Raw genomic sequence first — 27450 nt, forward strand, 5'->3', positions numbered from 1 at the left:
AAGGGAGTTTCAGGATTTTGACCCAGCGACGATGAAGGAACGGCGATATATTTCCAAGTCGGGGTGGTGTGTGACTTGGAGGGAAACGTGCAGGTGGTGTTGTTCCCATGTGCCTGCTGCCCTTGTTGTTCTAGGTGGTAGAGGTCGTGGGTTTGGGAGGTGCTGTTGAAGAAGCCTTGGCGAGTTGCTGCAGTGCATCCTGTGGATGGTACACACTGCAGCCACTGTGCGCCAGTGGTGAAGGGAGTGAATGTTTCGGGTGGTGGATGGGGTGCTAATCAAGCGGGCTGCTTTGTCCTGGATGGTGTCGAGCTTCTTGAGTGTTGTTGGAGCTGCACTCATCCAGGCAAGTGGAGAGTATTCCATCACACTCCTGACTTGTGCCTTGATGGGTGGAAAGCTCACGTACAGTGGAGTGAGTAATGAAATTGTCGCCTCTTGTGTTAATTAAACCCAGAGGTGACTGAAAGCCAATTTTCCCCCTATGAAATCAGCAACATTCCCGTTTCCCACTATATAAATGGAGATGTGGGGGGGTTATTTGAAATACTCTGGCTGAAAGCTGAGACCCCCCTCGAGAGTAGCCTTAGACTCTTTCTTTTGCCTCCCACTCTGAACCCTTCCTATTCCAGACGAGTTATAGTGACCGACCCAGTGGTGAACCTCTCCTGTTGGTGGCCATGAACGGTGAACTGCCGTCCCTGTCAGTAAGTACCTTATTCTCCCACCCCCTTCCTGTCCTGGCGCCACTGACTATGACTATGGTACAGATCCTTGGGCACCAGTCCCAAGTGACCAGTTTCTTGTGTGACCCCAGACAGGTTACGTGACTATGGGGGGAGGGGATGGGTGTCCCCACAATCCCAACCCTGTCCTCACCCCCCCCCTTAACATTCTCACACACACACCTACTTCCCGCAGGGGTTGGTGAAAGGGGAGGGGCCACTGGATAGTAATCATGAATGGGAACCCTCGCTGTGTTTACCCCCCCCCATACCTTGCTGGCCGTGAGATGCTGAGATTTGTTGTGGTATCCCTGCTGCTATCCTGGCTGGGACCGGCTAACACAACAACAACGACAGCAACAACAACAACTTGCATTTATATAGCGCCTTTAACGTAGTAAAACGTCCCAAGGTGCTTCACAGGAGCGTAATCAGACAAAATTTGACCTTGAGCCACATAAGGAGATATTGGGACAGATGACCAAAAGCTAGGTCAAAGAGATAGGTTTTAAGGAGCGTCTTAAGGGAGAAGAGGCAGCGAGGTTCAGGGAGGGAATTCCAGATCTTAGGTCCGAGGCAGCTGAAGGCACGGCCACCGACGGTGGAGCGATTAAAATTGGCGCTGAGCAAGAGGCGAGAATTGGAGGAGCGCCGAGATCTCGGGAGAGCTCACGGCGCAGGGAAATGAACCCCGGGGACCTCCCCTGACCCTGTGGCTCGACTACTAAAGAAGGAAAGGGGACATGCGAAAACCGGGGTTTAACGGTCCTACCCCCGTTCCTGTGTGTCTTGAGGACCAGAACTGAACGCGGCACCACAGAGGCGTCCTGACAGAGCACCACAGAGCTTCAGCGTGACGGACTTGCACTGTTCTTGTTTTGGGAGTATCGGAAACCCAATGTTAACAGGGTCCTGTCTAAATTCCCACTGGCAGATGGGAGGTTAAACAGTGAGGTCGCTATTGTAATGTAACACATTATTGGACCATCGATCGGAGGTGCATGACTGGCTTATGCAGACAACTCTATCGATCCCTTCAGTACAAATATTAAAATGAAGTGATAATAAGGTGTCGTCTGTGATCCCGTGCTTGGCTGGCGTTTAAACCCTTGCACTCAGATAACATCGACACTTAAGTTTCTGTAAAGCATGAAGGCAGACATGTGAAATTCTCACACAACATCCGGTCGACCTGTGAAAAACACCCAGCAGTACAACTCTAGGTTCTGCCCTGGCCGGCTTCCCACCTTGCTCCCCCTGTAAACTTGAGCTCATTCAAAACTCTGCTGCCTGTATCCTAACTGGCACCAAGTCCCGTTCACCCATCACCCCTGTGCTTATTGACCTACGTTGGCTCTTCTGTCTTGGTCCTTGTTTTCAAATCCCTCCATGGCCTTGTCCCTCACTATCTCTGTAACCTCCTCCAGCCCGACAACCCTCCGAGATCTCTGCGCTCCTCCAATTCTGGCCTCCTACGCATCCCCGATTTTCATCGCTCCACCATTGGCAGCCGTGCCTTCAGCCGCCTAGGTCCTAATCTCTGGAATTCCCTCCCTAAACCTCTCTGCCTCTTTACCTTTCTCTCCTCCTTGAAGACTTTCCTTAAAACCTAGCTCTTTGACCAAGCTTTTGGTCGCTTGACCTAAAATCTCCTTATTTAGCACTGTGTCAAATTTTGTTTGATAATCGCTCCTGTGAAATGCCTTGGAACGTTTTACTACGTTAAAGGTGCTATATAAATGCAAGTTGTTGTTGCTATTGTCCTTCCAAACTTGGGCTGTGTCTGGAGAAATCATTTTGAGCTGTAATACACTGGGGTGAAGTACTGGTGGGTACAGGTCTGTCACTGTATAACACGGGTACATTACTGGTGGGTACAGGTCTGTCTCTGTATAACACTGGGGTGCAGTACTGGTGGGTACAGGTCTGTCTCTATAACACTGGTACAGTACTGGTGGGTACAGGTCTGTCTCTGTATAACACTGGGGTGAAGTACTGGTGGGTACAGGTCTGTCACTGTATAACACGGGTACAGTGCTGGTGGGTACAGGTCTGTCTCTATAATACTGGTACAGTACTGGTGGGTACAGGTCTGTCTCTGTATAACACTGGGGTGCAGTACTGGTGGGTACAGGTCTGTCACTGTATAACGGGTACAGTACTGGTGGGTACAGGTCTGTCACTGTATAACGGGTACAGTACTGGGGTACAGGTCTGTCACTGTATAACGGGTACAGCACTGGTCAATACCATATTCCTGCTCTCTCCCCATACCCCTTAATGCTTTTTGTATCTAGAAATCTATCTAGCTCCTTCTTAAATATATTCAGTGACTTGTCCTCCACAGCCTTCTATAGTAGAGAATTCCACAGGTTCACCACCCTCTGAGTGAAGAAATTTCTCCTCATCTCAGTCCTAAATGTCCTACCCCGTATCTTGAGATACTGACCCCTCGTTCTGAACCCCCCCCAGCCAGGGGAAACATTCTCCCTGCATCCAGTCTGTCTAGCCCTGTCAGAATTTTATATGTTTTGATGAGATCCCCTCTCATTCTTCTAAACTCGAGTGAATACAGGCCGAGTCGACCCAATCTCTCCTCATACGACAGCCCTGCCATCCCAGAAATCAGTCTGGTGAACCTTCGCTGCACTCCCTCTATGGCAAGTATATCCTTTCTTAGGTAAGGAGACCAAAACTGCACACAATACTCCAGGTGTGGTCTCACCAAGGTCCTGTATAATTGCAGTAAGACATCCCTGCTCCTATACTCAAATCCTCTCGCAATGAAGGCCAACATACTATTTGCACGGTAACACGGTACAGTACTGGTGGGTACAGATCTGTCACTATAGCACTGGACTACAGTACTGGTGGGGACCCGTACTGTACCTGCCCTGGGAGTGTTTGATGGGACAGTGTAGAGGGAGCTTTACTCTGTATCTAACCCGTGCTGTACCTGCCCTGGGAGTGTTTGATAGGACAGTGTAGAGGGAGCTTTACTCTGTATCTAACCCGTGCTGTACCTGCCCTGGGAGTGTTTGATGGGACAGTGTAGAGGGAGCTTTACTCTGTATCTAACCCGTGCTGTACCTGCCCTGGGAGTGTTTGATGGGACAGTGTAGAGGGAGCTTTACTCTGTATCTAACCCGTGCTGTACCTGCCCTGGGAATGTTGATGGGACAGTGTGGAGGGAGCTTTACTCTGTATCTAACCTGTGCGGTCCCTGGTCTGGCAGTGTTTGATGCTGATACTCCATTGCTGAAGTTAGAAAAAGTTTGTACCATTTTCCAGCAGTAAAACAGGAAGCACCTGGGGTTGGCAGTTGGGAAGAGGTGGGTGTAGAAAAGATACAGCACGGAAGGAGGCCATTCGGCCCATCAAGTCCGCGCCAGCTCTATGCAAGAGCAATCCAGCTAGTCCTACTCCCCCGCCCTATCCCTGTAGCCCTGCAAATTTTTTCCTTTCAAGTAATATCCTGTTCCCTTTTGAAGGCCATGATTGAATCTGCCTCCACTACCCCCTCGGGCAGTGCATTCCAGATCCTAACCACTCGCTGTGTAAAAATGTTTTTCCTCATGTTACCTTTGGTTCTTTTGCCAATCACCTTAAATCTATGTTCTCTAGCCCTTGACCCTTCTGCCAATAGGAACAGTTTCTCTCTATCTACTCTGTCTAGACCCTTCATGATTTTGAACATCTCTATCAAATCTCCTCGCAACCATATCTGTTCCAAGGAGAACACCCCCAGCTCCTCCAGTCTATCCACGTAACTAAAGTCCCCCATCCCTGGAATCATTCGAGTAAATCTCTTCTGCAACCTCTCTCGGGCCTTCACATCTTTCCTGAAGTGCGGTGCCCAGTACTGAACACAATACTTCAGTTGTGGCCGAACTAGTATTTTATAAAGGTTCATCATGACTTCCATACTTTTGTACTCTATGCCTCTATTTATAAAGCCCATGATCCCATTTGCTTTTTTAACCACTTTCTCAACCTGTCCTGCCGCCTTCAATTAATTGTGGACATTTACCCCCAGATCTCTCTGTTCCTGTACCCCTTTTAGAATTGTGCCCTCTAGTTTATATTGCTTCTCCTCATTCTTCCTACCGAAATGTATCACTTTGCATTTTTCTATGTTAAATTTCATCTACCACGTGTCCGTCAACGCCACTGGCCTGTCTATATCCTCTTGAAGTCTATCACTATCCTCCTCACTGTTCACTACCCTTCCAAGTTTTGTGTCATCTGCAAATTTTGAAATTGTGCCCGGTACACCCAAGTCCAAGTCATCAATATATATCAAGAAAAGCAGTGGTCCCAGCACTGACCCCTGGGGAACATCACTGTACACCTCCCTCCAGTCCGAAAAACAACCGTTCACCACTACTCCCTGTTTCTTGTCCCTTAGCCAGTTCTGTATCCATGTTGCTACTGCCCCCTTTATTCCATGGACTGCAATCTTGATGATAAGCCTACTGTGCGGCATTTTATCAAACACCTTTTGAAAGTCCATATACACCACATCAACTGCATTGCCCTCATCTACCCTCTCTGTTATCTCATCAAAAAACTCTATCAGGTTAGTTAAACATGATTTGCCTTTAACAAATCCGTGCTGGCTTTCCCTAATCAATCCACCCTTATCCAAGTGACTGTTAACTCTGTCCCGGATTATCATTTCTAAAAGTTTCCCACCACTGAGGTTAAACTGACTGACCTGTAGTTGCTGGGTTTATCCTTTTTTGAACAAGAGTGTAACATTTGCAATTCTCCAGTCCTCTGGCACCACCCTAACCCTGGCATCTAAGGATGTTTGGAAGATTATGGCCAGTACCTCTGCAAATTCCACCCTTACTTCCCTCAGCAACCAAAGATGCATCTCATCTGGACCGGGTGGCTTATCTACTTTAAGCAGCTAGCCTTTCTAGTACCTCTTTTATCAATTTTTAGCCCATCCAGTAGCTCAGCTACATCTTCCTTTACTGAGGCTCTAGCAGCATCTTCTTCCTTGATAAAGATGCAAAGTACTCATTTAGTACCTCGGCCTTCCCCTCTGCCTCCATGAGTGGATCTCCTTTATGGTCCCTAATCGGCCCCATCCCGCCTCTTACTACCTGTTTGCTGTTTACATGCCTGTAGAAGACTTTTGAATTCCCTTTTATGTTGGCTGCCAGTCTAGCTATGGAGATTGATAGGTCTGGCCCAAAAGTTAAAATTCTAAATTGGGGAAAGGCCAATTTTGATGGTATTAGACAGGAACTTTCAGAAGTTGATTGGGAGAGTCTGTTGGCAGGCAAAGGGACGTCTGGTAAGTGGGAGGCCTTCAAAAGTGTGTTAACCAGGGTTCAGGGTAAGCACATTCCTTATAAAGTGAAGGGCAAGGCTGGTAGAAGTAGGGAACCATGGATGACTCGGGAGATTGAGGCCGTAGTCAGAAAGAAGAAGGAGGCATATGACATGCATAGGCAGCTGGGATCAAGTGGATCCCTTGAAGAGTATAGTGATTGCCGGAGTAGAGTTAAGAGAGAAATCAGGAGGGCAAAAAGGGGACATGAGATTGCTTTGGCAGATAAGGCAAAGGTGAATCCAAAGAGCTTCTACAAATACATAAAGGGCAAAAGAGTAACTCGGGAGAAAGTAGGGCCTCTTAAGGATCAACAAGGTCATCTATGTGCGGAACCACAAGAGATGGGTGAGATCCTAAATGAATATTTCGCATCGGTATTTACGGTTGAGAAAGGCATGGATGTTAGGGAACTTGGGGAAATAAATAGTGATGTCTTGAGGAGTGTACATATTACAGAGAGGGAGGTGCTGGAAGTCTTAACGCGCATCAAGGTAGATAAATCTCCGGGACCTGATGAAGTGTATCCCAGGACGTTATGGAAGGTTAGGGAGGAAATTGCGGGTCCCCTAGCAGAGATATTTGAATCATCGACAGCTACAGGTGAGGTGCCTGAAGATTGGAGGGTAGCAAATGTTGTGCCTTTGTTTAAGAAGGGCGGCAGGGAAAAGCCTGGGAACTACAGACTGCACTCCCTCAGTTATGCACATTGCAATGGCAATGTAGTCGGAGCTGGTGGTTTGATGGTCGATGTGTGCTGGAGTCGTAGGGAGCAGGGTATTTGCTGTGGGGCGCTGGGCTAATTGCAGTACTCCGCTAATGCAGCAATGCCCAGGGTCAGGGGCTGCAAGATGTCAATGTGGCCTGTTACTCTGTATGGCAGATTACCACACCGGGCAGTGCATTCACACAACGAGCCACCAGGGAGAGCTGAAAAGCTGCATTCTAACCTTGTATTTTCTCTCTCCCTTGAGCTGACACTAATTCTACAAACTTTAATTAGTAGCCCTCGGGAAAATGTTCTCTCTTTGCATTCCCGCCGTTTAAACTTCACTGAGGGGACATTCTCAGCTAAATATCCCTCTCTTGGGCAGTGTGACTAGATAGACTTGCAATTTTTTTTCTTTCTGCCGCTCCCTCCCTCCCTCCCCCCCGACCCCCCCCACCCCGATCCCCCCACCCGTCTCGCCAGTCTTTCGTTCAAGGTCCTAGTTATTGATTTGTTTTTGAGGAGCTGTAAGCAAGGTCATGGCAGATCAGTACTGTGAAGGTCGCTTGCTGAAGGCTCAGGTTTGAAGTCAGCATCAAGATAGAGGAGAGAATTTTTAAAAAACGATATTTATAACGCGATGTTGGACGTGTAACGGGGATGTTTCTGGAAGATGGCAATTTGAGTGTCCATCATTGTCCTCTAATGAGGGGGCTGAACTACTGCCCTTTAATGACCTCTGCAACAGACTGTGGAGACCAGCGTCTGACTTTGAGAATGAAAAGAAAGAACGAACTTGCATTTATATAGCGCCTTTCACGACCTCAGGATGCTTTACAGCCAATGAAGTACTTTTTGAAGTGTAGTCACTGTTGTAATGTAGCGGACGCGGCAAGTAATTTGCACACAAAAAGGGCCCACCGTCAGCAATATGATAATGACCAGATAACCTGTTGTTTGAGGGATAAATATTGGCCAGGACACCAGGGCAAACTCCCCCTCTCTTCTTCGAAATAGTGGCCATGGGATCTCTTACGTCCACCTGAGAGGGCAGATTGGGCCTCGATTTAACATCTCATTCGAGTCGGCACCTCCGACTGTGCTGCACTCCCTCAGTTATGCAGTGGAGTGTCGGCCTAGATTATGTGCTGAAGTCTCTGGAGTGGGGCTTGAGTCCATGACCTTCTGACTCAGAGGTGAGAGTGCTGCCCGTCGAGCCACGGCTGATGGTGTTTTGCTTCATCTTTCCTGTTCTACCGCGTTCCACGGGGCCAAAATCCCAGTGATTACTGGCATCACCCAACTGATACCCTCTAGCATTGCCACCCCCCACCCCCCCCCCCCCCCCGCCCTGCAAGAGTTTCTGAGGACAACAGGTGGGCATCTGATTGTCCTGGGGCACAAGTCACCACTGCAGTCACATCTCTGGCATCTGCCTGCCTCATGGAGTGGGTAATGTCCAGGTCTCCCAACCCAGACCCCAAGGTCCCCTCAGGGTGGCCAATCTGGTTTTTTTTTTAAAAAATCTTCTCCTTGGGGATCCAGGTTTGTACCCCATCGGTGGGACCCTCACACGCCCATGTGGAGTCTGGCATGGCTCTCCTCACTTCGCCTACTGCAGCGTCCCGGTCTAGCCTAAGGAGCGGGGCCTCCCATCTGAGGGAGTCCCTACCCCTGGCTCCTCTCCTTGACTCATTCAGGTCAGATGGAGGTTTTGCCCTTTACAGGTCAACAAGGAAACTCCCGGCAGAGCCCTCGAGGAATTTTGGGGCTCTATATTTTTGCCACTCCCGTTGCTAGCTTGAAGGTTTCTTTAACTGCTGACAGGACTCCTGTTTTTTATTCCTCCTCTGAGGTAGTTAGAATCATAGAATCACAGCACAGAACGAGGCCATTCAGCCCATCGTGCCTGTGCTGGCTCTTTGAAAGAGCTATCCCATTAGTCCCACTCCTCCTCCCCCCCCCGCCCCCGCTCTTTCCCTGCAATTTTTTTCCCCCCTTCAAGTATTTTTCTAATTCCGTTTTGAAAGTTACTATTGAATCTGTTTCCACCGCCCTTTCAGGCAGTGCATTCCAGATCAGAACAACTCGCTGCGTTAAAAAATTCCTCGTCTTAACCCTGGCTCTTTTGCCAATTATCTTAAATCTGTGTCCTCTGGCTACTGGAAACAGTTTCTCCTTATTTACTCTATTAAAACCCCTCATAATTTTGAACACCTCTATTAAATCTCCCCTTGACCTTCTCTGCGGTAAGGAGAACAATCCCAACTTCTCCAGTCTCTCCACAGTTGCTGTAAATTTCACAGGACGGGTTGGGGGTCTGGTTCTGCCCCCTTCCCCCTCGTCCGGCCTCCCTATCCACCATTGTTACTGCCTTTCCATCAATGGTCACGTTCCCAACCGGTGTTTTACTCGAGAGCCATTCTTGGGCTTGTGGAATCGTGGAGTGATGGCCCGTCGATCTGTGGGATTCCCCACGTGGTGAGGTCCTGATTTCAGTCGTAGGCAGTTATCAAGTGGAGGGCAGTCACGGGGAGGGAGAAGGACTCTATCGCACCGACAGTTCCCTCACTGGCTGCATGGAAACTGGAAGAGGCATTCCTCCTAATGACATTCCTGTCGCCTCTTATTGCTGGAAAACAAGTAAAGGAGAGGGACCATCACTGAGTCCCACCTCAGTTGACACATCCAATAGCCAGGTTGGCCACAATGTTGGCTCATGGAGCAGTGAGCATGCTCAGGGTACACAGATAGCCAAGGCACTGGGAATCACTGCCCAACGCAGTTACGTCCTTGAGCTGTGAGGGAGGGGGGTGTAGCTCAGTGGTTAGGTGCCTACACGTTCAGAGATGGAGAGAATATGGGAGCAGGTTTGCAATTCATGGTTTCATTGTGCAGTTCTGCTTGGAACCCCTGTAGATACAGAATTTACACTGTAACTGTACAGAGTCCCTGTTTATTCAGGGTGAGGGTCACTCACTGTGTAACTGTACAGAGTCCCTGTTTATTCAGGGTGAGGGTCACTCACTGTGTAACTGTACAGAGTCCCTGTTTATTCAGGGTGAGGGTCACTCACTGTGTAACTGTACAGAGTCCCTGTTTATTCAGGGTAAGGGTCACTCACTGTGTAACTGTACAGAGTCCCTGTTTATTCAGGGTAAGGGTCACTCACTGTGTAACTGTACAGAGTCCCTGTTTATTCAGGGTAAGGGTCACTCACTGTGTAACTGTACAGAGTCCCTGTTTATTCAGGGTAAGGGTCACTCACTGTGTAACTGTACAGAGTCCCTGTTTATTCAGGGTGAGGGTCACTCACTGTGTAACTGTACAGAGTCCCTGTTTATTCAGGGTGAGGGTCACTCACTGTGTAACTGTACAGAGTCCCTGTTTATTCAGGGTAAGGGTCACTCACTGTGTAACTGTACAGAGTCCCTGTTTATTCAGGGTGAGGGTCACTCACTGTGTAACTGTACAGAGTCCCTGTTTATTCAGGGTAAGGGTCACTCACTGTGTAACTGTACAGAGTCCCTGTTTATTCAGGGTGAGGGTCACTCACTGTGTAACTGTACAGAGTCCCTGTTTATTCAGGGTAAGGGTCACTCACTGTAACTGTACAGACTCCCTGTTTATTCAGGGTAAGGGTCACTCACTGTGTAACTGTACAGAGTCCCTGTTTATTCAGGGTAAGGGTTACTCACTGTGTAACTGTACAGAGTCCCTGTTTATTCAGGGTGAGGGTCACTCACTGTGTAACTGTACAGAGTCCCTGTTTATTCAGGGTAAGGGTCACTCACTGTGTAACTGTACAGAGTCCCTGTTTATTCAGGGTAAGGGTCACTCACTGTGTAACTGTACAGAGTCCCTGTTTATTCAGGGTAAGGGTCACTCACTGTGTAACTGTACAGAGTCCCTGTTTATTCAGGGTAAGGGTCACTCACTGTGTAACTGTACAGAGTCCCTGTTTATTCAGGGTGAGGGTCACTCACTGTGTAACTGTACAGAGTCCCTGTTTATTCAGGGTGAGGGTCACTCACTGTGTAACTGTACAGAGTCCCTGTTTATTCAGGGTAAGGGTCACTCACTGTGTAACTGTACAGAGTCCCTGTTTATTCAGGGTGAGGGTCACTCACTGTGTAACTGTACAGAGTCCCTGTTTATTCAGGGTAAGGGTCACTCACTGTGTAACTGTACAGAGTCCCTGTTTATTCAGGGTGAGGGTCACTCACTGTGTAACTGTACAGAGTCCCTGTTTATTCAGGGTAAGGGTCACTCACTGTAACTGTACAGACTCCCTGTTTATTCAGGGTAAGGGTCACTCACTGTGTAACTGTACAGAGTCCCTGTTTATTCAGGGTAAGGGTTACTCACTGTGTAACTGTACAGAGTCACTGTTTATTCAGGGTAAGGGTCACTCACTGTGTAACTGTACAGAGTCCCTGTTTATTCAGGGTAAGGGTTACTCACTGTAATTATACAGAGTCCCTGTTTATTCAGGGTAAGGGTTACTCACTGTGTAACTGTACAGAGTCCCTGTTTATTCAGGGTAAGGGTCACTCACTGTGTAATTTCTTTTAATTGAAAAACTGGGTGGAGTGCCAAGGCCCATACTGAATGAAACAAAAACACTAGGAAGAAAGACGAGATAAATTACGTAGTATTGATTGCTTGAATCTTGGGTTTTAAAGCCCTTTGGAGATTGGAGGATGGGGGAATGAGGAACCCCACAGCTTTGAGTGACAGGTCAGAGTGGGAGCCAGTGCAAAAAGTCTTTGTTTCAGTAAAGAAGAAGATAGAACATGCATTTATATAGCACCTTTCACAACCTCAGGATGTCTCAAAGCGCTCTATAACCATGTAGTACTTTTGAAGTGTAGTCACTGTAGTAATCCAGGAAATATTGCACCCAATTTGCACACAGCAAGCTCCCACGAACAGCAATGTGATAATGACCAGATAATCTGTTTTTTTGCTAGTGTTGGTTGAGGGATAAACATTGGCCAGGACACTGGGGAGAACTCCCCTGCTCTTCTTCAAATAGTACCATCTGAGAGGGCAGATGAAGACTTGGTTTGACGTCTCATCCGAAGGACGGCACCTTCGACAGTGCAACATTGCCTGAATACTGCACTGGGAGTGTCAGCCTGGATTATATGCTCAAGTCTCTGGAGTGGGACTTGAACCCATGGACTCACAGTTGAGAGTGCAAACATTGAGGCAAGGATGATACACAGTGCAGTGGGGGTGAGGGCAGAGGACGTGTATGTAGGCAGATCTATCTGAAGCAATAAAAGAAAGTACAGAGGAGCAGTGAACACAGTACTATTCATAGAGAAAAGACACTAAAGGTTCTAACAGAGTGAGAGATTGGGGGCTAGAGAGGAATAATGTATTTGGTGATCACCTCTTTCTTGTGACTTGTCAGGGAGTGTGAGAGGGGTGCTCTGTGTATGGGGTTTTAAGTTTGTACAGTTTAGTGAAATGATTATCTTGATGGCAATCCGATACCAGTTTCTAAATCAGACGTGGTAATCGTCAACAGGCCCTTCTTTTGATGGAACATTGAAGTGTGCAATGTTAGTGTATCCCGCATCCAACATCGTCCTGTCAGTCACGCAGCAGGAGGAGCGAGCATTCTTTGGCTGACTGCAAGCTGCACTCTGCATCATAGGCTGTTTTTCTGATGGAGAATGAAACATGTTCCATCAAACACTCCCAGGGCAGGTACAACACGGGTCAGATACAGAGTAAAGCTCCCTCTACACTGTCCCATCAAACACTCCCAGGGCAGGTACAACACGGGTCGGATACAGAGTAAAGCTCCCTCTACACTGTCCCATCAATCACTCCCAGGGCAGGTACAACACGGGTCGGATACAGAGTAAAGCTCCCTCTACACTGTCCCATCAATCACTCCCAGGGCAGGTACAGCACGGGTCGGATACAGAGTAAAGCTCCCTCTACACTGTCCCATCAATCACTCCCAGGGCAGGTACAGCACGGGTCGGATACAGAGTAAAGCTCCCTCTACACTGTCCCATCAAACATTCCCAGGGCAGGTACAGCACGGGTTAGATACAGAGTAAAGCTCCTTCTACACTGTCCCATCAAACACTCCCAGGGCAGGTACAGCACGGGTTAGATACAGAGTAAAGCTCCCTCTACACTGTCCCATCAATCACTCCCAGGGCAGGTACAGCATGGGTTAGATACAGAGTAAAGCTCCCTCTACACTGTCCCATCAAACACTCCCAGGGCAGGTACAGCACGGGTCGGATACAGAGTAAAGCTCCCATTGATGAGCCTAATTGTAACACCGCTGACACTGGTTCACCATCTCAGACCCTCGACCATGGCTGAGCCCCTTCTGAAATGTTTAGTAGCCCCGGTTGATATTTTCACAGCCTTCATGTTGCTGGGGCTCGGATAGAGAGGCTGTTTCCCCCCCCCCAGTTGTAAAGTTGTGACCCAATAAACCTGCTGAGATTACGATACCTACCTAATGTTTATCTGGAGTCCAGCATGACTGGAATCAAGACTATTTCCACCCCCATCCCCCTCCTCAACCTGGCCTCTTGCTGTGTAACACAGGTAGGGTTGCCAACTCTGAACGTATTCCTGGAGGTTTGATCACATGACCCCCCCCTCCCCAGCCTCTAACCCCCACCCCCCAACCCCGACCTGATCAAACAGCCTTCTTTACCCATCTCCAATATTTTGATAATAAATGAAAGATTTCGAATCGCTGCTTGTTTTTTTGTGTGACATTGGTGGCAAACCATGAAATTCAGTGCTTGCATCGGGAGGGAGGGGTCAGGGTGGGGGTCAGCAGAGTTTTGTTTCTGTAATCTGACCAGTTTTTACTTGCATGTTTTTTTTTTCCTTGTTACCGGGACTCTAGAAGTGTTCAAAATTATGAGGGGTCTTGATGGAGGAGATAGGGAGAAACAGTTTGCAGTGGTGGGCGGGTCGGTGACCAGATTCAAGGTAATTGGCAAAAGTACCCGAGCTGGAGAAGAGGAGAAATTTTTGTTCCGAGGCGAGTTGTGATGATCTGGAACGCGCTGCCTGAAAGGGCGGTGGAAGCAGATTCAATAGTAACTTTCAAAAGGGAATTGGACGTAGACTTGAGGGGAAAAATTTGCAGGGCTATGGGGAAAGAGCAGGGGGCAGTGGGACTAATTGGATGGCTCTTTCAAAGAGCCGGCACAGGCACGACGGGCCGAATGGCCGCCTTCTGTGCTGTACGATTCTATGATTCTCACCAGCCTTTTTCGTATCGAGGTCACCAGCCTCTGTAACCGGGTTGACACTTGTCCTCCTTTCCTTCCTTTTCACACCACAACGCTCTTTTTTGAGGTTGTTGCTGTCTGGACACCATCCTGTCTGCAATGCAGCCATCTGCTTTTGCATCTCCTCGCCTGGGGCCTTTGCCTTTACCTCCTTTGTAACATTTTTGGCTGTTTTATTTCCACCCCAACCATCACTGCTCCTCATCCACCTTTCCCTCTGTGTTAGCTGTGGCTCAGTGGGTAGCTCTCTTACCTTTGAATCAGAAGATCTATGGGTTCAAGTGCCACTCCGGAGACTTGAGCACAAAATCTTAAAGCTGACACTCCCGGTGCCAGTACTGAGGGAGTGCTGCACTGTTGGAGGTGCCGTCTTTCGGATCAGATGTTAAACCGATGCCCCGTCTGCCCTTTCTCAGGTGGAAGGAAAAGATCACGTCGGCCGTTATTTCAAAGAAGAGCAGGGGAGTTTTCCTCAGTGTCCTGCCCAGTATTTATCCTCCAAACAGCATCACTTTTATAAAAAAAAACGGATTGTCTGATCATTATCACATTGCAGATTGTGGGATCTTGCTGTGCACAAATTTGCTGCTGCGTTTCCCTACGTTACAACAGTGACTACACTTCAAAAGTGGCCTCCCCCTGCTCCTTATCTCTCATGTCCGTCGGCTGTAACAGTGCTTTGGGATGTCCTGAGGTGGTGAAAATCGCTGTGGAAATGCAAAGCTCTTGATTTCTTTCTCCCCTCGGCGCTCCTGCGGGGAAAAAAATGTAATAAAAAAATTCCTTTTGGTTGCGGTTGACTTAAATAAATATATAAATATATTTATATTTGAGGTTGCTGCAAAGTTTTCTGCTGATTTACTGCTTGACTTTGGTCTGCAGAAAATAATCAGGCAAAATCAAAGAAAGATGTGGAGATTATAGATAAACAAACCTCCTTCAGCACCTCTTGTGAGTTGCTGCATGCTTTCAGTACTGTGTGTATGTAGATATATGTCTATATAATATACCGGAGGAAGTTTTCTATAGTTGGAGCAGAGAAGCTGCTGTGTCAGAGAGAGTCGGTTCGGGGCTCGCAGATCTTTTGTTCGTGCTGTGGTGCGTTTGGTGTCACGAGGGTGGAATTGGAGGTCAGATGTTTGACCTCGCTGGAGCCCGAGTCAAAAACCTTGGAATCTGCTCTGCTTCACTCCTGCCGCTTAAAACCCATCTGTAAGATCGAGCCAGCACTGTAAGTAAAACAGAAGAGAAAAGGCACAACTTTCTCTCGTTTAATCTTCAATCTGCCTTCGTATCGTTCGGTTGGCCTTCAGCGAAGGCTTCAGCGAGCAATTTCCATCCTGTTGCGTTGTTTTTTAATACATTAGTTTTGCTGGCTGATTTCTGACTGTTCCTTTTCTGGCCAGATGAGTTTAGTGAGTGATCTTGCTGATGTTTTGTTCTGTCTTATCTTCGTAGAATCATACAGCACAGGAGGCCATTCGGCCCATTGCGTCTGTGCCAGATTTTTTGATAGAGCTATCCAATTAGTCCTCACTTCCCCCCCACTTTCCCCCACCCCTTCCCCATAGCCCTGCAAATTATTCCTTGTTCAAATATTTATCCCACTCCCTTTTGAAAGTTATTATTGAATCTGCTTCCACCGCCCTTTCAGGCAGCGCATTCCAGATCAGAACAACTCACTGTGTAAAAAAAAAAATTCTTCTCATCTCCCCCCGGCTTTTTTTTTTGCCAATTATCTTAAATCTGTGTCCCTCGGGTTACCGACCCTCCTGCCAATGGAAACAGTTTCTCCCCATCTATTTTGCTTCGAGAAGCTGTGAATGACTGTCCACTGGAGCAATATTGTGTAAATATCCTTGATGGGGCCCACGAGCGAATGCTAGCAACAGATATTCTAATGGTGTATTAAAAGAAGTTGTGAAGCAAAGATCAGATTTGAAGATTCTATCAATGCCCCACATATTTTGAAAACCTCAATTAAATCTCCTCTTAACCTTCTCTGCTCTAAGGAGAACAACCCCAGCTTCTCCAGTCTCTCCACATAACTGAAGCCTCTCATCCCTGGTACCATTCTAGTAAATCTTCCCGCCTTAAGGCTCTGACTTTTACTGGGTTCACTTTCCCTGTCACCAGATGCCTTCCCCCTCCCGAGGCCGAGCGCCTACACTCCAAGTGCAAACCTAGACAGCGAGTTGTCAAAGAAAAGAAAGAAACAATTTGCATTTATATAGCGCCTTTCGTGACCTCAGGACGTCCACAAAGCACTTTACAGCCAATGAAGTACTTTTGAAGTGTAGTCACTGTTGTAATGTAGGAAACGCAGCAGCCAATTTATGCACAGCAAGATCCCACAAACAGCAACGTGTTAATGACCCTACGATCTGTTTTTTAGTGACTTTGTTTGAGAGATAAATATTAGCCAGGATACTAGGAAGAATTCCCCGGCTCTCTTTCAAATAATGCCACGGGATCTTTTACGTTCACCTGAGAGGGCAGACAGGGCCTCGGTTTAACATCTCATCTGAAAGACAGCACAGCACTCCCTCAGTATTGCACTGGGAGTGTCAGCCTGGATTTTGTGCTCAAGTCGTCTGGAGTGGGACTTTGAACCCATGACCTTCTGACTCAGAGGGCGAAGAGTGATAACCACTGAGCCACCATGGGGTGAATAACGAGGGAAGGACCTGGGTCCTCACTTCACGAGGGGAGGGGCGGGTGGAGAAATCTAAGTGGAGGATGCTCCCCTCGAGTGTGTAACATCTGTTGGCTTGCTGGCGGAGGGGTGGTCTGTGGCAGGTGGCCCGGGGGGAGGGGGGGGGTGAGAGATGGGAGGGGGATGGGGGGGTTTGAGTGAGGCCGGGCTTTAAACCTGAAGAATCTCCCTTGGACTGGCAGTGCCAAGACTCCGTAATTCCAGCGTGAGCCACTGCCTTTAGGATGTCTGTGTTTATCTGCGTTGAAGTGCAGTTTCCTTCCTGTTCTTGCCAGCTCGATTAGGACGGAGGGGGGGAGGGGGTGAATGGTGGGGGGGGGGGGAGGGGGAGGGTGTGAAGGGTTGGGGGGAGGGGGTGAAGGAGGGGGGAAAGTGGGAAGGAGGGAGAAGGGCAGGGGAGGGGGTGAAGGTGGGGGACGGAAGGTGGTGGAGAGAGGGGAGGTCGGGAGGGGGTGAAAGTGGCGGGAGGTGGGGTGGGGGGAGGTGGGATGAAGATGGGGAGAGGAGGGTGGGAGGAAGGTGAGGAGGGGAAGTGGAGAGGGGGGGGGGGATGGGGTAAGTGGGGTGGGGCAAATCTCCGAAGGGGACTTGGGAGCCTTTGGGACCATCTAGGTTTACAAAGCGCACCATGCAGGAAAGCTAAGATGGGATAGATAAGAGCAGCCTCTGACCAATACTGTGGGGGAAAAGCCAGCTCCAATTCACTGCATTGAGTCTCTCAGGAGTTCAAGGCCCGTTTGCTGGGATTTACCGGTGCATTCTGGTACTGCTGGGGATGAGGACAACAGGAAGTGACAACACAGACTTTTGTGCTGTGGTTCCTGTTTGGGACGCTATCAGATTTTGTTGATTTATGAAAGTTTGCTTTCGTTGCCGTACATTTGAAAAACCGTTCTCTGCAGTGGGCGCGCACGGTTCCTTTGACACGGAGGCGCTGCCTCTGAGGGGCTGCCTCTGAGGGGCTGTCACTGGGGAATGTTTCAGTATTTGTTAATGGTTTCCCACACCACTGGGTTAACCAACGGTTTTATGATATCCTAAACTCTCTCGCCGGTAATTTCCACGCGGATTCTCCTGATCGGTCACCGTAACAGGGTCTCCACCTATCTTCTGCCAGAGTTGAGAGGAAATCCTCTTCGTGGGAGGTGTTTAGTCTAGAAGTGACTTCCAGTATTAAACGTGTCTGAGGGACCGAGCGTGCAGTGGGATCGGCACTTTCACTGCTGGAACCTGACCGAGAATTGACCAGACTAAAAGTCTGTTGGCTGTTAACGGCCCTGTGGGAAGTATGTTTTTCATGAGCTTGAGCCTGCAACACGAAACAACCCTTAATCTGCAATCACACTCAGAGGGGCCACAGGACAGCTAGTGTGACAACTGGAAAAACTGTCTCAATTGCACATGGAGGGGAAGGGGGGTCTTTTGAGCTTAGAGCTAAGGCACAGTGTTGGAGCAGAATAGAGCGAGGATTGCTCTGTATCTAACCCGTGCTGTACCTGCCCTGGGAGTGTTTGATGGGACAGTGTAGAGGGAGCTTTACTCTGTATCTAACCCGTGCTGTACCTGCCCTGGGAGTGATTGATGGGACAGTGTAGAGGGAGCTTTACTCTGTATCTAATCCGTGCTGTACCTGCCCTGGGAGTGATTGATGGGACAGTGTAGAGGGAGCTTTACTCTGTATCTAACCCGTGCTGTACCTGCCCTGGGAGTGATTGATGGGACAGTGTAGAGGGAGCTTTACTCTGTATCTAACCCGTGCTGTACCTGCCCTGGGAGTGTTTGATGGGACAGTGTAGAGGGAGCTTTACTCTGTATCTAACCCGTGCTGTACCTGCCCTGGGAGTGATTGATGGGACAGTGTAGAGGGAGCTTTACTCTGTATCTAATCCGTGCTGTACCTGCCCTGGGAGTGTTTGATGGGACAGTGTAGAGGGAGCTTTACTCTGTATCTAACCCTGTACCTGCCCTGGGAGTGTTTGATGGGACAATGTAGAGGGAGCTTTACTCTGTATCTAATCCGTGCTGTACCTGCCCTGGGAGTGTTTGATGGGACAGTGTAGAGGGAGCTTTACTCTGTATCTAATCCGTGCTGTACCTGCCCTGGGAGTGTTTGATGGGACAGTGTAGAGGGAGCTTTACTCTGTATCTAATCCGTGCTGTACCTGCCCTGGGAGTGTTTGATGGGACAGTGTAGAGGGAGCTTTACTCTGTATCTAACCCTGTACCTGCCCTGGGAGTGTTTGATGGGACAGTGTAGAGGGAGCTTTACTCTGTATCTAACCCGTGCTGTACCTGCCCTGGGAGTGTTTGATGGGATAGTGTAGAGGGAGCTTTACTCTGTATCTAACCCGTGCTGTACCTGCCCTGGGAGTGTTTGATGGGACAGTGTAGAGGGAGTTTTACTCTGTGCTTGCTGCTGACGTTGGATTTTAAAGCGCATCGTACTGCTGTGCTAATGTCCCTCCCAGTGGAAGGCGCAAGGTTTACAATATAAAACCCCATTAAATCAGCTTAAACCGACTCTCGTTGTTTATTTTCCAGGTGCAGTTTCCATTCCAAGGACAGCAGTCGTTGAGAGAAGCGGGAGAGGCCTGAACCCGTTGGGATCCGCGGATGTTCCAGGAGAGCCCCCGATGGAAATTCCCTTTCTTTTCTTGGTTTTGGCGCTCGGCCTGTCAACGTTTGGGACACGACGGGAACCGAGTCCTGGATACAGTCCTGCCTCCTTATTAATTAAATGTGACGGCTGAGTAACGGCGGACTCCGAACCTCCATCAGTGGGTGGACAGCAGGCAGGTCCTTTGCCCCGCAGCTTATCCCTGGGAATGGCCCTTTGGATTTCCACGTCTCCGCCACATTCTACTGCGCCGTTAGCGGAAATGGATCCAGAATACCATTCAGGTCGCGGATCGACGGACGCATAACCCTCGCACCCGATTTAATTTTTTTTTTTCGTTTGCGTCTTATTTTTTTTTGTATTTTTTTTTTGTTTGAACATGACCCATGGAGAGGAACTTTGCTCTGAGATGCACCAGGATTCAGTTGTGTTAACTTACCTCGAGAGTGTATTAATGCATCGAGCGTCAGGGGGCAGCGTGGGCAACCCGCCTGCCAAGAGGACCTCCGACAAGGGGGACGCAGCCTGCAAGACCTCCACCAGTCGCAGCAGCAGCGGAGGAGGAGGAGGAGGAGGAGGAGGAGGAGGGGGGGAGGGCTTGGCTGCCTCTCCTGCCCGCGACCCGCCCGTCCCCTCCCACCAGAGGGCTTCCAAAGCGGCTTCCGCGCTGAATGTGAAGAAGGCCCGACTCCTCCAGGCCGAGGCTTGGGATGGGGCCAAGAGGAGAAGGGTGTGTGGTCACGGGCTGGAGCCCAGTGAGCAAGAGGCAGGCCTAGCCACAGAAAGACCGGGCGCTCTGGGCAAAACCCAACAGCAGCAGCAGCAGCAGCAGCACAGCACACTGCTCGCCTCCTTACTGCAGTCGTTCAGCTCCAGGCTCCAGAACGTGGCTCTGTCCCAGCACGGCAACGCCCCCAGGGCAGGCCAGCTGGGATCTCCAGCCGGCCGCGAGTCTCCGCCGGAGGAAGATCTGAGGAGTTACGGGCTGGTGTCCAGCCATCTGAGAGCCCTCCTGAAGAACAGGGACCACAGCAGGGCCCACCGCCCCGTGCCCATGGACAGCGAGGGCCTTTATCACAGCCCCGTCGACAATCAGAGACTTTCCGGTTCGCCTCAGGTGCCGTGTGAGGGGCGCGCGCCGAGCGCCGAGCCCGTCTCCTGCGCCGCCAGGCTGAGGGCCGTGGCCAGCCTGGTGGAGAACGGCCCCCGGCCCCCGAGCTCGCCCAAGCCCAGCGTTGCCTGCAGCCAGCTGGCTCTGCTGCTCTCCAGCGACACCCAACTGCAGCAGTACTCCCGCGAGCACGCCATGGGGCCACGGGCCGCGGCGCCCTCTGCCAGCGAACGGCTGGCCGCCATCGCCAGCCAGAAGGCGTGCGAGCCCGCGACCGCCCACATCGGACAGGAGCGGCTGCCGACAACTCGGTCCCGGGGCTCCCCGCCCAACGGCGCCATGGCGGGTGCCGGTAAAAGCCAGCCCGGCCCCTCCGACCGCTCAGGGGGGTTCGGGGATCAGGCTACCCGGGAGAAGGGTGGCAGGGAGCGGTGGAATCGATCGCCCATGTCCCCCAACAGCAGCAGTAGCCTCCTCATGCACCTCCTCAACACCAACAGCGTCCCCAAGTCGTCGCCCAGCAACGGTGCCCAGTGCGCCAACGGCCACCGGTGGAACGGGCCCGAGAGGAGAAACGTCGGCGGCTTCGATTACCGCGGCCATCTGCCGGCTTGGGAGAAGCCAGTAAAGCTGGAGCCCGGCTCACTGGAAGAAGTCTACAGCAGCGACGAGAGTTCGCGCTCCAGCTGCACGCCCATGGATCTCTCAACGAAGCCAAGGATCTGCGAGCCCATCTCGCTCCATTCGAGGAGCTTGGAGCAAATGACCGAGTCCCTCCTTTTCAGCTGGAACCCCAAAATTCCTGGGGTCAGGGGCCCCGAGGTCAAAGAGGAGCGGAATGGGCCCGAGTCAAAATGTCATCAAAAGGTCACTCTTCTTCAGCTGCTTCTCGGCCACCAGAACAGTACGAAGGGTAATCTTTCACCCGAACCACAAGCCCCGGACCTCAAGACAGAGGTTCCCAACAGCGCGGCGACACAGACTGAGTCTTCAATGGCTGCCTTGGTTCTCAGCAGGCGGGCCAGCATCATGGAGACCTTTCCGTCTTCGTCGTCTTCGTCCTCCTCCTCCTCGTTGTCCTCGTCCCTGCCGCTGGTGGAGAGAAGCCCGGCTGCGACGACCGTCTGCGGCCCCGCCTCGGCCAGCCGGCAGGCCCAACTCCCGCCCGTCTGCAACTCTGGCGACTGCGCTTCCCGCACCTTCGCTCAGCGGGGGAAGGCCTCGGGCTCTCCGGTCGAAGGGGAACCCTCGAGAAACCACCAACCTTTCCCGAAACAGCTGGCCCCAGCGGAACCGGCGAGAAACCACCACTTCCCGGAGCAGCCCCTCGTCTCGGAGTCGGCCACGGTTCACCAGTTTCCAAAACAGTTGCTCTCCATGGAGTTGGCCAAGAGCAACCAGTACGTCCCCTTGCAGTCGCTCGCCAGCGAGAGCAGGCTGTCCAATTTTTCCTTCAGCGCCAGCAAACTGTTGCAAGACCTGGCACACACCGGCTTCCACAAATCCCCGGAAGCTTCCCAGATGGACACCGAGCACAAGAGCGTCGCCCTGGGCCCCGTGGAGATGAAGGCAGGCGAGACCTCTGGTGGCCTGTTCGGTAGGCCGGCCGACCCTCTTTGCTTACAACAGTCGGGGTTGCACGAGCCCAGTGTTCCGCATGATAGACAAGCCCTTCAGGCAGGCTCAACACCCAATGTAGATATGGAAAACCTGCTAGAAAGACGCAGTGTCCTTCAGCTCCTTCTGAGGACCCCAGAGAAGGACAAGGTCCTAAAGAGGCACCTTCATGAAAGGCCCGATGACCGATCGGCCTCTGCAGACGTGCAACCCCCGAGTGGCTGCTGCAACGGGGACGCCATCTTTACAGAACCCATATCCATGGTCAAAGTCAAGACCGAGCCGGTTGAGGAAGAGGATGGCTTCACCCCAAATACGCAAGCATTGTTGGAAGGAAGTGCCAATTGCCCATTACCAGTGCCAACCAGGGCCGAACAGCAACACCCACCCGTCCTCTTGGAGAACGTGAAGCAAGAAATGGTTTCCCCTCCTCTGTCTCCATCTCCAGCGTTGTCCCATTCCTCCCAGAAAGGAGGCGTTCTGAGCCAACTTCTGCTGCGGCACAACGTTGGAACCTCGGAGAGTTATACCGCGGGTAGGCACCAGAACACCGGCAACCCGGGCAGCCACCTCGAGCTACAGGTGCCCACCTCTGGATCCAACAGCCCCTGCAACATTCCCAAGAAGAGAAAGATTCTCCCCACCTCCCCCACCGAGCTGGATGACTTTCAGAAGACGTTGGACCAGACCGAGGTTCTGAATGGTCACACTTCCTCCTCCAGAGAAGCTTCCAATGGGCTTCCCGCACAAGACACCAGTTCTAAAGCCAGCGGCACGTTGTTGGATTTCCGGTCTGGCGACAGTGCGGAGTTTGAATCCCGAAGTTATCTGAAGGACACCCAAGGTTTCAACGTGCTGAAGCAGCTTCTCCTTTCGGAGAATGGCATAAAAGTGCTATCTCAGCACAGGACACTTCAAAATGGCGGGTTGGCCAGGGAGGGGATCAACCTGGTCTCTCATTGCGACCAAAAGCCAGAAGACGGCAACTCCACTCACTTTTACAGTAAGCATGAACTGGACAGCAGCGGTAAGGAGACCTCGAGAGGGTTAGAGCATGCCGGGTATCCCAACTCGTTACCCTCCAGGTCACCGGCAGACTACCCCACGGGGAGCTCGGGGCCGCGACTGGAATCGTCCAGGTTCGGCCCAGACTTGCCCACGGTCCGCGCAGCTGCAGATTCCGAGTGGTGGGTGCCCTTCCGCGGGGAGAGGCAGGGGCCGCAGGCGGACTCGCCCTGGTTGACCAAGACGAACCCCATCCTCTATTACATGCTGCAGCGAGGCGGTGGCGGGGGAGGGTTGTGCCATTCCTTCGGGCTCAGTGCCCCAAGAGGAGGAGCGGGGGAAGCGGACGTGGCCAAGAAGGAGAGGAGGAGGCAGCGCCGACGATCTGAGCACCGGGACAGGCCGGGCCGGGGCAAGGAGGAGGAGCCGGCAGCCTGCGAGAACCATCTGGGCTGTCTCCGGGGTCGCGACCCTCCGCTCCCGAACTCGAGCCAGGGCGGGCGCGGGATCCTGGAGAAAGTGGCGGCCATAAAGCGGGAGCCCGATTGAGAGGAAGGAGACGGGGGGGGGAAGAAAAAACAAATGAAAGGAAGCAAGAAGACAATCTTGTCTGTTAGACCAGGTCTTGTGCAATACACTCTGGGTCGGCCAGACAGATGGGCAAATGCTGCATATATAATATATATATATATAAAATCTAAGTGTATATAATATATATACCAGCACTGACAGACAGCTTGTTGGAAGACATGATCCCATATTTGGAACTTGTATCTATTGGCAGGGAAGTCATAATATTGGGATACACCAATTTTTCTATTGTGATTTTATATATACACACATATATATATATATATATATATGCGCGCACACACACACACACACACATATATAAAATAAATACAATCAGGATGATACCATTTGTTGTTTGCCCTGTTACGATCAGTGCTAAAGTATTGATGATCATGCAAGGGTCAAGGCTTTGCGTTCCGTATGCCCGTGGAAATTCTCAAGTCTTTCCCTGGGGTGCCCGGCACTGGTTGATGGGTTTAGTTTTCGAAGGCCCTCACTCACGCCCTCTCGCCCCCATTCCTGTTGTGTTTGAACCCGTGTGGCTCACTAGCCCACGAGGTCACCGCTCTCTCCTGCGAGCTCCTTGCTAGTTTGCTCCTTACCCTGTGCTTCCACTGAACGCCACCTGTTTCAAGAAAGGAAAAGTATATTAAAAACAAGCTGGACCTCGTTTGTCACTCGTGTTTGCTCGTTTTTTCAATCATTTTTTTCCTTTTTTTTTGTTTGTGTGTGTGTGTTTGGTGCCCCTCCGTTTTATTTTTCGCCCTTGATTTTATTGAGATGGCGTTGTCACTGAGATTAGTGAATTAAAATCGCTGATTTTTCTTTTTTTGGGCGAGGGGGGGTGGGGGGGCGGTTTAGGGATGTACAAACTCCCGATCTCTCCACCCTTTGGATCCATTTTTTTTTTCTCTTTTGCCCGTTTAAACGTCTCTTAACTTAAAAGAAATATATCGACAAAAAAGAAAACGCCAGGCGTGGTGCGTAAGATGTGTTCGCTGCGGGACTTTGAACGAGCTGGGGAGGCTGGGGGGGTTCCCACCGATACCAGTTTATGTCTGTCGATACAATGAGTGTGTTTCCTCCGCTGGGAATTTTTACTATCGCGCTCTCTCTCGCTCTCGTCCGGGGAAAAATTGATACCTTCTGTTTCCCCTCGCTGTAATGTAAATTGTATGTAAAAAACAAAGTATGTATATACAGTGTGTGTACGGATGTTGGATGAGGGGAGATACCTATTTTGTGTTGCATGTGTCTGCATTTGCAAGTGTTAAATATTGTATAGTTATATATGCATATTTTGTCCAATCTATTGTTAAAAACAGGAAGAATAATCCCTCTAACTCATCGATCCGCATGAAATGGAAAAGCATGTGGACTCCCTATGCACAAAAAAAAACTGTCATGTGTTTATTAAAAATACAAAAGAAAAAAGGAGAGAAAAAAAAGGAGAATTTAATGTCTTAATAATCTAACTTTAATGACTTAATCAGTGTGTACATTGTGTGCCAGGAGCAGCCTGTCACTGAAGAAGTGGGGTAGCAGGGTATATTTTGAAAGTTAAATGTTCTTTTATTTTTCTTAGTGTTTTAACCAATTTTTATTTCCAATTCCCATGATTTTTTTTCTCCTTCTTCTTGCCGCGCTGGAACTTGCCCTCGAGTGTGGGGGAGGGAGGAATATTTATTTGTATTTTTTTTAATAATTTAAAAGTGTAACCTTGGTGATCCGTGCTGTCAGTCCCATGATCCTCGAGCTTGACCAATCACAGGGTTTTCGTGGAGAGTCCGTTTTTGGTATTTTTTGGGTTGCATAAAAACCACAGTAAAAATGCAGGTTGAGTATTTTGAGTTGATTTTTCACAGACTGTAGGTTCTTGGTCCAGAAGGATATCTGATTATTATCTAAATGTCCTGTGCCTGAATTTAATATCCAGGCGGTTTTGAACTCTTAACGTCAGGACTGGTCTTGGAGGAGTCTGTGCGTTGGATCAGTGAGACCAGCAGGAGCCAGGGCATTGGATCGGGAGACCAGCAGGAGCCAGGGCTTTGGGTCTGAGAAACCAGCAGGAGCCAGGGCTTTGGGTCTAGGAGACCAGCAGGAGCTAGGGCTTTGAGTCTGGGAGACCAGCAGGAGCCAGGGCTTTGGGTCTAGGAGACCAGCAGGAGCCAGGGCATTGGATCGGGGAGACCAGCAGGAGCCAGGGCTTTGGATCAGTGAGACCAGCAGGAGCCAGGGCATTGGATCAGTGAGACCAGCAGGAGCCAGGGCTTTGGATCAGTGAGACCAGCAGGAGCCAGGGCATTGGATCGGGAGACCAGCAGGAGCCAGGGCTTTGGGTCTGAGAAACCAGCAGGAGCCAGGGCTTTGAGTCTGGGAGACCAGCAGGAGCCAGGGCTTTGGGTCTAGGAGACCAGCAGGAGCCAGGGCATTGGATCGGGGAGACCAGCAGGAGCCAGGGCTTTGGATCAGTGAGACCAGCAGGAGCCAGGGCATTGGATCAGTGAGACCAGCAGGAGCCAGGGCTTTGGGTCTGAGAAACCAGCAGGAGTCAGGGCTTTGGGTCTGGGAGACCAGCAGGAGTCAGGGCTTTGGGTCTGGGAGACCAGCAGGAGCCAGGGCATTGGATCGGGGAGACCAGCAGGAGCCAGGGCTTTGGGTCTGAGAAACCAGCAGGAGACGGTGTTTTGGGTTTGGGATACCAGCAGGAGCCAGGGCTTTTGGTCTGAGAAACCAGCAGGAGCCAGGGCATTGGATCGGGGAGACCAGCAGGAGACGGGGCTTTGGGTCCGAGTGTTGAATAAGAGTTATGCCTGTCAGAATTTTTACGCCAGATTTTCTCATCTTCGAATTGGAAAAACATGCGTCTCTTCTGGGTAATCTTCAAAACTCAACCAAGTATAATGGACTTCCAATGGTCCCAAGACTCCTATTGTGCTCTAGGAAAGTCCGATCCATCCCGATGGAATGACCAAGGTTTAGCTGCTGGTGCGAGACTTCCCAAAATAATATTTTTCTGCTCCAATCCCAGCATCCTGAGACGAGGTGATGTGTCCCTTGTTTATTTGTTTTAGGTGTGTATTTTCCGACAATAAATGGCAGCGTGCTGATCTCCAATGACGCGCTGCGGTTAGCGCTACTTCCAAATGACGGTTGCCTTCAAGTCGCTGATGGAACATTCCGGTTTCCAACCGGGGTGAAGATTCAGAACCGAGCGCCATTTTCAATTTTTAAAATTTTTTTTTGAATGAAAATTAATTCAGTTTCCTGTAAATATCTGGATTTACTTTTTTTTTAAAAAAGAACGCACTGTAAACGATGGGAAATATTAGATTTTTTTAAAAGAATATTTCAGTATAACTAGTACTTTGGGTTTTATTTGGTCTTTTACAAGATGTCACTCCCGATCTGATACAAACCATGAGAACTGTACCAGTTTTTTTTTGTACTCTTCTGCAAAAAAAAATAAACTTTGGAATGAGAGGTGTGCAACCCTTAATTATGGTCCCTTTACAGAGTCTGTCTTTTCCTCCCATTTCTCCGTTCCCACCTTGGTACTCTTGCACACAGTGATCCAAAATTCACAACAGATAAAACAGTGCTTTTACTCTACGACAGAGGTCACTAGAGGGTGATCGGGCTCGGGGAGTGAGCTTCCATTAGAGGTGTCAGCTGTGGCTCAGTGGGGTAACGCTCTCATCTCTGAGTTAGTTTATGTGTTTGAGTCCCACTCCAGAGACTTGA

General features: G+C 50.1%; 1 protein-coding gene and 1 long non-coding RNA gene across 6 annotated transcripts in view; one reads left to right on the forward strand and one right to left on the reverse strand.

The window, feature by feature from the left end:
* LOC137327497 (uncharacterized) overlaps positions 1 to 15136 on the reverse strand; it is a 41397-nt gene extending 26261 nt beyond the window's left edge. Inside the window, exons 1-2 of the long non-coding RNA XR_010964491.1 lie at positions 15002 to 15136; positions 14321 to 14819 (exon numbers count right to left, since the gene is read on the reverse strand). This is a non-coding gene — a long non-coding RNA (uncharacterized lncRNA). The remainder of the gene's footprint in view (positions 1 to 14320; positions 14820 to 15001) is intronic.
* Positions 1 to 27205, forward strand: part of nrip1a (nuclear receptor interacting protein 1a) — a 144104-nt gene extending 116899 nt beyond the window's left edge. For 2 of the 5 annotated variants that reach the window (XM_067993377.1, XM_067993376.1), the window contains exon 2: positions 19325 to 27205. In XM_067993377.1, coding sequence (XP_067849478.1) covers positions 19780 to 23682 — 3903 coding nt within the window. In that variant the 5' untranslated portion in view covers positions 19325 to 19779 and the 3' untranslated portion in view covers positions 23683 to 27205. Of the gene's footprint in view, positions 1 to 6616; positions 6673 to 15224; positions 15299 to 17625; positions 18070 to 19324 lie in introns of those variants that run through there. The other 3 variants (XM_067993379.1, XM_067993378.1, XM_067993381.1) reach the window with 3 other exon arrangements.
* Positions 27206 to 27450: the final 245 nt, after the last annotated feature.

The sequence above is a fragment of the Heptranchias perlo genome, chromosome 11 (genome assembly GCF_035084215.1).
Source record: "Heptranchias perlo isolate sHepPer1 chromosome 11, sHepPer1.hap1, whole genome shotgun sequence".
NCBI classification, from domain to species: domain Eukaryota; kingdom Metazoa; phylum Chordata; class Chondrichthyes; order Hexanchiformes; family Hexanchidae; genus Heptranchias; species Heptranchias perlo.